Source organism: Rhodnius prolixus, unplaced genomic scaffold (assembly GCF_049639745.1).
Source record: "Rhodnius prolixus isolate KJV_2025 unplaced genomic scaffold, Rpr scaffold_1, whole genome shotgun sequence".
Classification (NCBI taxonomy): domain Eukaryota; kingdom Metazoa; phylum Arthropoda; class Insecta; order Hemiptera; family Reduviidae; genus Rhodnius; species Rhodnius prolixus.
In genome coordinates, this window is record NW_027411581.1 from 42,548,735 (window position 1) to 42,558,502 (window position 9,768).

The 9,768-nt window shown below is 31.4% G+C and overlaps 1 protein-coding gene across 3 annotated transcripts; it reads left to right on the forward strand.

The window, feature by feature from the left end:
• Positions 1 to 3,267: 3,267 nt before the first annotated feature.
• LOC141460009 (uncharacterized) lies at positions 3,268 to 9,526 on the forward strand. 3 transcript variants are annotated; one of them, XM_074139618.1, is made up of 5 exons: positions 3,269 to 3,662; positions 4,130 to 4,397; positions 8,036 to 8,104; positions 9,025 to 9,114; positions 9,222 to 9,526. In XM_074139618.1, the coding sequence occupies exons 1-5, from the start codon at positions 3,601 to 3,603 to the stop codon at positions 9,288 to 9,290; spliced, it is 558 nt and encodes a 185-aa protein (XP_073995719.1). In that variant the 5' UTR covers positions 3,269 to 3,600; the 3' UTR covers positions 9,291 to 9,526. The 3 variants fall into 3 exon arrangements, with proteins under 3 accessions (XP_073995710.1, XP_073995719.1, XP_073995727.1); XM_074139626.1 differs by having other exon boundaries at positions 3,280 to 3,662; positions 4,135 to 4,397; XM_074139609.1 differs by having other exon boundaries at positions 3,268 to 4,397.
• Positions 9,527 to 9,768: the final 242 nt, after the last annotated feature.

Sequence of the window (9,768 nt, forward strand, 5' to 3'; positions counted from 1 at the left end):
AACAGGAAATTCTAATAATCAATTTTCAAAATCAAATGGATATTTATATTTATTTGTGGTGGGGCTTTGGCAAACTTTTAGCTAAGAGTTATGAACGCCACTGTAAGAAAAATAAATATTGGTCCACACAGCTTATAAAATTCACTATGTAATTGTCTAGATTTCAGGAAAATAAGGCTTCCTAGAATTCCAGATTTAAATAAAATCGGTTAGCCGGGCGTATATGTATAGAATACATTTTTGAGTACCTTGATATTTTTTCTCAACAATGTTTAGCTGGCAGTGGATAATGAATGGAAGAATAATATGAAAATACTGAACTATTAGTCATATTATGTAAATAAAATTAGAAAATAGAGGATATACAGTGACTCCCATTAATATTGGGACACCTATTACAAAATGATTTAAAAGGAAAATGAAAACAACATACAAAAGTTTGGAATTTTTTTTTTTTTTAAATAACATGAGCAACATCTGTACAAATTATATATAAGTATAAATCGATGAAATTCCAAACTGTTAGGTAGCACTTTTTGAAAAAGCGTGAAATAAGGCTCTCAAAAATATTGGGACACCAGAAGTGCTAGAGTTTAAATGTTCAATATTTAAAATCTCCTACTATTTAATATTTGGTTGGTAATAATTTAATAATTGCTTTTTGATTTACAATAGCCCTCAAACGATCAGGCATAGGTGAAACAAGTTTTTGGTTAATTCAGGTGGTGTTTTTTTCCCATTCTTCCAGGAAACATCGTTTTAATTCATTTTTGTTAGATATTACTCGTTTACTTAAAGCACTAGCTAAATATTGCCATAAATCTTCAATGGGATTAAGACCTGGAGACTGCGGAGAGGTTTGGAATACTTTTGGGCAATTATATAACAGTCACTGGCGTATCACCCAAGCCGTAGGTTTGGGGTCGTTCTCTTGGTAGAATTTAAAAGACCCTAAAATACCCAATTTTTGGGCATTTTTTTCAAATTATTTTTTAATATATTACTATAAACCATTTTGTCCATCACTCCATCAACAAACATTAATTCTCCAAATCCTGATGCGGACATCTAGCCCAAAACCATAACTGACCCACCTCCACCCGGTGGTGCAGCTTTAAAACCCTTTAAAGTTGGCTGTAAATTCTTTTTTTCGAGTACAGCATTCGCTTTCCTCCAGACCATATCCCTTCCATCTGACTAAAAAATATTAAATTTTGATTCATCGCTAGAGTATATCATTCCAAAATTCACTATTTTCATTAAAATATTTTTCGGCAAATTTCACTCTCTTAGCACGATTTATCTTACTGACAAAAGGATTCTTCCAGGCTACTCTACCATGATAGTCGAGTTTTCTTAGCGCTCTCCGAACAGTTTCTGCTCCTTTTTTGCTCTCTGAACATGTCAAAAATTTCACATTGAAGTTTTGGAGCACTAAGTCGGTGATCTTTTCTAATTCTTTTAATATATAACGCTGCTCTCTGCTGCTCTCTCTCAGAGAGCAGTCGAGGACGGCCTTTTTGTGGGATTGAAACAATTCTTTTTCTTTTTGGTAACGCTGAATGATGTTCCACACAGTAGATGTTTTAGGTCCGATCAGTTTTTCTGTCTCTCTAACACTTTTTATTGTCTTTGTGCAAAGAAATTACAATTTTTCTTTGTTCAATCGTTGTATTTGTATTTTTGCGCGACATGTTATACCTGGCTTGATTTATATAAACTAATTTAATTATTAATTTCATATTGAATATACGTATGCTTAAGGTATATATTTACAAATTGTATAAATATTCGGGCACAACCTTGGACAAACTATAAATTATAATAGTGTCCCAATATTTATGAGAGGTAGAATTTGCACTTATTATTATATATATTTTTTTTAATCAACCAAAACATTTTTATGAACTTATTTAAATAGTTTTTATTTAATTAATAGTAATTATAAAATGAAATGAATTTATAAAAATTTGAATAAATGGGTGCCACTTTTAATTTTCGTCAATTTTAAACTTCTGTATGTACTGTCCCAATATTAATGGGAGTCACTGTAAGTAGTATATCCTTGTACTAAACAAAATATAAAATTTTCGTTTGCCAACTTTTCGATAAAATATCACTATTTCAAACGGTTTTGGTTTTTTTAGACCGTTGAAAAAAATATTTCAAACATTTCTGGATCTGGCTTAGTTAATAATAAAATTTATGTTAAGTGTAGGAAACATTTTTTTGATGACAAAATTCTTTATTGCATAATTCGATGTTCAAAAGAAATACTTTTAGGGAAAATTTATTAAGAAACAGTTTAAGAATATTTTTCATATAAATAATTAGCAATGAAGGGTTGACCAATTCCAGCAGCGTATTGGAAGTATGAAATCTAGGCTGCCTATTGGACTAGTTGAGAGCCGACATTGTTAAATGGCCACATCTTTTTGAAATAAGCCACGCTTCGATTACATGAGAACATGAAACTAACAAGTTTATAAAATGGCGGTTTGAAATTCACTTTTCTTATAAAATCTTTTCTTTCTCTTAATCTTAGAAACAGTATACAGGAATTGATTATTATAATAGATAAGTTCAAAAATTAAATAGGCGCGTCAACATCTGAGATTATTGGCGCCCGGTGCTTTTTTAGGTTATGTGTTACTAACGTTATGAATTTTATTTGCATTTCCTGCGTACATTATACAGATATAAATTTCAAAATAAAGAAAGAAAACATTTTTTTATGAATCTTCAAATAATTAATATTAGTATAATAAGACTAATAGATTTTAAGTAACTGTAACATTGCTACTTGATATATTTCCTTCCTAAATCACAATTTAAAAAACACTATCACTCCCACACATTGTAATTCAAATTTTAGGGAAGGGATTAGCTGTGCGGTTAGCGTATTGGATTCCCATGCGGAGATCCCAGTTACGAATCCAGCTACTGGCCCTTAGATTTTCTCTTCCTAGGAGCTTCTTATAACTCACTGTCCGGTGATGGGTAGTGTTGACTGCAACGGGAGAACACTTTCCGGAGGTCGGCAGTACACCGAAAAAAAGCACCGGGCGCCAATAAGCTCAGATGTTGACGCGCCTTAAATCATTAAACCATCACTGAATAAGTTGATAAGTGCATTTATCGCTTAAATAATTTTGTGAAGTTTGTAGTTGAAGTTGGGATTAATTCTTTGCTTACTTGATACTGTGTAGTAATAGGTCGCAGGTTGTTAGTACCTAATAATGATTACAGTTTATCGGATTAAAGCGAACAGCGAGTAAAATGTAATTACAATGATAACAAAATTCCTAATCGATTGATCGATTGATAATAATGCTATAACAAGGTGAATATGGTCCCTTCTTAAATATTTATAGGTAATTCGTAACCAGTAAATTACTGGTAAATAACATTTCTTTTTAGAGCTTCCATTACTGTTAATTAACATTTTGAGAAAAAAAAAGTATTGAACATGCGCGAATTCTAAGCTGTTTCGTAATAAGTTTTATTTTTTGTTCTCAGTGCAGTTTACAGTTATTCTTCTAACTCTGTGATTCAACTATGAGATGTCTCTGCCATTTAAAGCTATGTTAGACTGGATAAATGATGAAAAAATTAGTTCATTCTTTTTATTGCATCAATTGTTTGGGACTTTTCCGTACCGGGTAAATAGAGGAAAATTTACTTTCCATAAAAGACTTCATTTTTGGAATTACATTGTTATATTTTCAATTGTTGGCACCTGTTTTTCATGTATTTTATATGTCCCACCTTTCTTACAAGGTACTCTAATACTGGTATTTGTAAATGCTGGACAAATGGTGATATTAATGGCACCATTGCTATTATTTTCTATTATTGTAATTTTAAAGAAAAGTAAATTAGACAAATATTTGTATTATATACGTTCCACTGGAAATTCATCTTTTGGGCATTCAAATACAGTTACAATATTAATTTTATCATTGTGTCAGATAACGCTTGTATTTTTTATAATGACCGATTACAATATATTTATTGCCAATATGAATATATACGTTGTAGATTACTCGTGTTTTCTAATGTTCATATCAATTGGTGGTCAATTTTCTGGTATTTTAATTTCTATTAATAACAGATTTATTGTTTTAAGAAAAGCTTTAAGCAGCGGAAATCCGATAAAATTGGTCGATTCACTGAAAACATATGAAAAATTAATCACCATTTGTGAAGAGGTTAACGATGTCTATGGATTTCCAATTATATTTGTTTTTGTATACTCGTTTGCCTTTTCAATTACTGAATGTTATTCAGCACTGAGTAAAACAGCTCCAAATGCTTTAATGTACGTAACATGGTCTACTCTTACTTGGTCCACTGCTTTTCGACTCGTCTTCACCTGCTCTCAAGTGATGTATCAGGTATTTTGTTTTACTTTTTTTAATGTTAGAATAATTTTTGGCTTTTTAATGCTTAATGGAGTTCACTCGAAAAATAAACTAATTGTTTGAAAGGTTTATTCAGCAAGTTGCCAATATTTCATAGCCATAAAATATTGATCTTGGCAATTGCAAACCAGAAAAAAGGATTCAGAAAGAAGAGAAAATAGATATGTAGATATACTCATGCAGTTATATGGATAGAAATTATTAAAGATAAAAATATATATAACGCTCCAATCAATAATAAATACAATTCAAATAATAACTTTAATAAAAATCATTCCTCTATCTACAGAGCGAAATAATAACTCCTTAACAAAAAGTTAGGTATAAGGATTAATTAAACGCCATAAGGTACATAAATCAGCAAGTACCCATCATTTCATTCATACTTCAGTTCAGTAATTTCAGTAAGAAAGAAAGGATAAAGTGATAGATTACTTCCCATTAAGGGAGATAATAGAAAGAAAATTGCGATTACAGTACTTTCGCTCAAGAACGGTAAGATAAATTGTGATTTCATTACTTCCTATTAAGGGATGTAAGAGAAATAAGGCTGCGATTACAACACTTCCTCTTAAGGTAATAATTTAAACTACGATTACAATATTATTTTTCCTTAATAGAGCAAAGAGAAATTAATCTGCGGACACGGCACGATTGGAATACTTCCCCTTAGTAAAAGCAGGTTGGCACTTTAATATCCCTTGAGAAGTTCTAACCACTTCTTTCTGCAAAAGTTTAACATAACCAGGCTATGAAGTATAGAGTTATTAGTATTAATTAAGTTGTTAGAGTAGTTCTTACATATCGTACATGGGACTAACGCCTCTCCCATAGAATTTCTGTAAATGTCGTTTTTTCCAAATTTTGGCTAAGTTTTCTCGAAATCTATTTGATCGGGGTTATAGTAAAAAAAAATGCGTTCAGTAAAGAGGATATGATATTTTAAAGACAATTGGAAAATTATATCTCATAAATATAAAAGCATTTTAAAAAATAGTCAAATTTGGGCTTTTCACCATTACGCTTTTGCGTGCATATTCTGACGACCAACCGTATAAGTTTCTCAATATGTTATTGTACGCAACAGACCTACCGGATGGTTTTAATAAAACATTATAATTATCAATAAATAAAACATTCTTAAATGCTCCAGAAGTAGGTTGATCGCCACATCTTCATCCATTATCAATTCACTAGCTCCTGTAAGACCCATACTTGCCTTAAACCATTAATCAAGCAGATCGAATTTCCTAACCCAAAATCACTATTAAAACATTGCAACCTCCTGTTCATTTAAATTCACAACCTTTATCAGATAATTATTCGCCATTTCGCTTTTATTCCCCAAGTGTGATCAGGATAAGAGTACAAGATCTACTTTTAGTTTAGAGGTCCTCCATATACTTGTCTCTAAAACTTCTTACCCACTCCCCTTGCTGTTCGTCCTTAACTGTTGATTCATAGCTTCTCTTCTAATGACTGGCTCTATCGGTGCCAAATTTGGAAGCTTCTCCGCAGCAACCACAGCTTAGCTTGTACCTAATTCAATAAATCTCTTAGCGATAATTTATTTTTCTTTTTCGTTAATTCTCTAGGCCACCAAAAACCGCTGCATAGGTGATCTAATTACTTCCAGAGATTTACTTTTGGGCTCAAATCACTACGCCCAGGCAAAAAGTAATAACCGTCTCAGAGTGAACCATTTCAATTGGTTGTTTTCAATTTACTCAGTAAAAGATTCTCTTGGGTAAGTTTGCAAGGCATGTGAATCTGAAGTAACCTTCCTAAACTATCCCTGTTATTTTTATTCTATGTTATGATAGAATCTTACCGTTTACTCCTCTGTAAGATATCCTTCCCTATAATCTTAAACAGAGAAGAGCCTCTTGCGGCTAACTGTCGAGTGATTAACAGCTTTGGCTGTGACAAGAGACCACTCAAAAGGTTTTGGGCGCCAACGCTGAAGCATCTCAACTTAAATATAAAATAAAATGAAAAACACTGTTTCATTTTCCGAGCTTCTTGTATCGAAAATTGGACTAGCCACTATTTTTTCAGATTTCGTAAGCTAAAGTTTATTAGCTGTTAAGAGATTGCAATAACATTTTCACTTGTCCAACAAAGATAGTAATTGAGATTTCATTGTCGTTAGAACAAATAATATCTTGCATTTTTAAATGCTAAAATTCTAAATTCCAAAAGAAGTAAGTCGAAAGTGTAAGATTGGATATTAGGCAAGGACGCGTGACGTGATTGTTCAATATTATCCACTTGCAGAATTTTGTCTACATTATTAAGTAATGTACTTACTGTAGAATAAATGTATCGCTAAATTTTATTAAGTAGATTTCTTTAAGTGAAACCTAAAAGTTCATTAATTCTGTTGATAAACAAAGATACATCCATCTTTTCTGGCGTTTTCATTTTTCCTTTGAAAAATCTATTTCAACTTGGTTTAATAATTACAAACGATTAAGCGAAGGGTGTTCATGAGGAACATTTGCTTTTTTATCAAACTGCCAAGAAGCTGCTTGCTCACAACTTGGGGAGTTTTTATATAGTTAATATTCCTTCTAAGAAAATGAAGTTTCTGAACTGTTTACTATTGTAATCTTCAAGCGTTGTCTAAGTCTTGTCCTGAGATAAACTTGAGGAACAGCAAACACTTCAAACAGAGTTCTTAACTAAGACAGCACCTGCTTCTAACATACAAATCGTTGTAGAACGCCCCAACTTCCAAATTTATTAGATGGCCTAAAAGCAACTGTGAAAAGAAATTATATAATAATCTACCTTTTATTTTAAGTGTTACACTAAGTAAAATGTAAACATGTCATCTTTAAATTTTGACTGTTTTTCCATAATTAAAAGAAAATAACGCTAAAAATAATTCACGTAAAACTTCGGTAGAAGTTACAAATCTGGCCGGAAAATACATCATGCTCGGACTTACATAAATTTTCTCTCTTGCTAATATTTACAATACTGATGTCAAGAATATGTAATGTATACAGTAAGGTATAAAACGTATACAAGCTATACAATACCTGGATGCCACATACAATACAAGGATATACCATACAGAAATAACTCCAATGGTGAATGTAGCTAACCAATATAACCAAACAGATGCAAGTGAAATGCGTAAAGTATTCTTTAAGAAAAACGTATCAGCATAAATGTAATTAAAAATCTATTGCCTCGGGTAATAACTACACTTATAAAAAATTAAAAGAAGTATTTTAAAGTAAAAAAAATATCCAGCTGAAACCCTTGAGAGCCAATTTTAGAGAAGTTTAAAAATTGATCACTTCATTACATTCGTTAATTTTACAACAAAATTCTCTTTGCCACAGAATCCATCCTAAAACACGTAAAGTAGAACTCTATGTTATACTGGCAAAAAGATAATAAAACCAGTGGTTATTTCAAACAGATTTTTTGTTATAATTGTTTTATTTTTCTCTGCATTAATAACAATCTGAAGTAATAAATAGCAGTAAAAACCAATTCATAATGGTATTTTTGTAAATTTACTGGACCAGTTATATTTAAAAAAATGTTTTTCTGATTCAAATAAAATAAACAAATTCATTTGGTGCATATTTCAGGCCAAAGAGTTCAATAAGAAACTAAAAGTCTCAACTGCAGACTTCAGGTATCTGGAAAGAAGTGTACAGGTAAATTTATTTATAATCAACATTAAAAGTTAATTATAATCAATCATGGTTGTGGTTCAAAATGTAAACATAACGTTCTCTTAAGCCTAACTTTTGTATAACTTTTTTTCCAACACAGTAATTACATAATATTGTGGTTTAAATAATCACGTTCTGAGTAAACTAATTCGAGGTAACCCGTTTAAATTAGTGATAATCTTTATCAAGTAGATCCAGCAGTGTGAAAAACAGTTTTTTGCAGCTTCCATTCTCACCTTCATCCAATTTCCTCTTGAGAAATTCTGGTAATTCTGCTCAAGCACTAGAAATCATGGGGTTCGGCCCTTTTTGAGTCTCGGTCCATTAGAGAAGGTCACTTTGTACTCATACCTCCATTAAATGCCACACGTTCATTGGTTAATTTAGAACACAGGATATTTCGACTTTTCCTTCAACGGTTACATTAGGAAAACCGTCAGGAAATGACGTTCACTTAAAAGGGGGGATTCGTACCAAAACATGTCCTAACCAAACCTAAGGTCCCGACTCAGCTTCCGCGACAACTTTAATTTTCGGAGAAATCCTTTTCAAGCCGCTAGGGTATCCTTAATTCTTTGCATACCCTTTCTTGCTGAGGCTGATGTTGTAGGTTGACGTAATACATTCAACATCTGAAGTTGATCCAGACATTACGACGGCGTACCAGCTGTCTTGAAAGCTCCAAAGTTTTGGAAAAATAAAAATATTTGATGAATAAATTTTCATTTAAGAAACAACAAATTTTCAGAAAATAGATTTAGGTGATGCTGCTTCATTTTGGGTCCAAATATTACGTTCTCCCCTCGCCTCTCTGCGGATTTTCAGCCTAGCAAATCAGTCCTACTTGCTTTAAATGAGAAGCACATTCATTTAATATGATTAATTCTGTTTTTTATTTTTAGCTTAAAGTTCTCATACACTTCGCTCGTAGACAGAAATTAGTATTTACTGCCTCTAAGTTTTTCAACTTAGATTTCCCATTTTTGGGCAAGGTAAATCATTAATTTTTTGAAATGAATATTTTCCTTACTGTTAATTTATTGATTTATTTCTTTCTTACGATTTATATTTTATTTTGCAATTACATATACATTTTCAGATACTGATGCAAGCAGCTATTTACTTTCTATTACTTATACAATTAAATGGATTAATACCACTTTTTTAAATTTTTGGAGTATTTTATTGTGAAAGAAAATTCAAATTTGGAAACAAAAGTTACTTTTGTAAAACATAGCTTACATCTTCTGAAGGACGATTTATCATGCCTTGAACCTTGAACGCATTTTTTCTTTCTTTTTCTTTTTTTTCTTGAATTTTTAGTTTGTTTAATTAGAAATTGTATTAGTTAATATTACAATGTAAATTATTATTGTTTTCTAGTTTAATAGAATTTTGTTTTTTTATGGTTTAATTATTCCTTATCCTCAATTATACCTTATAGCTTCATATAAATCTTCGAGAAAGTGTAAAAAGTAAGTAGCATTAAATGGACGTAAGAATTACTTTTCTTTATGACGGCGTTTCCGTCTGTTTTGTTCCAGCTTTCAAATCAATTATCTCCTCAGTTAGAAAAATATTTCTTAGATAGCTATTTAGTACATAAGAGTCGGCACTGGCCCTAAAGTCGATAGATTTACTTGAAG

What these genes read in the sequence shown, in the direction of transcription:
- LOC141460009 (XM_074139609.1), top strand. Translation starts at nt 3,564, where the DNA reads ATGTCTCTGCCATTTAAAGCTATGTTAGACTGGATAAATGATGAAAAA. An exon ending in ATCTGGAAAGAAGTGTACAG is followed by an intron (nt 8,105 to 9,024) that starts GTAAATTTATTT and finishes TTTTATTTTTAG; the next exon opens with CTTAAAGTTCTCATACACTT. An exon ending in ATTTCCCATTTTTGGGCAAG is followed by an intron (nt 9,115 to 9,221) that starts GTAAATCATTAA and finishes ATACATTTTCAG; the next exon opens with ATACTGATGCAAGCAGCTAT.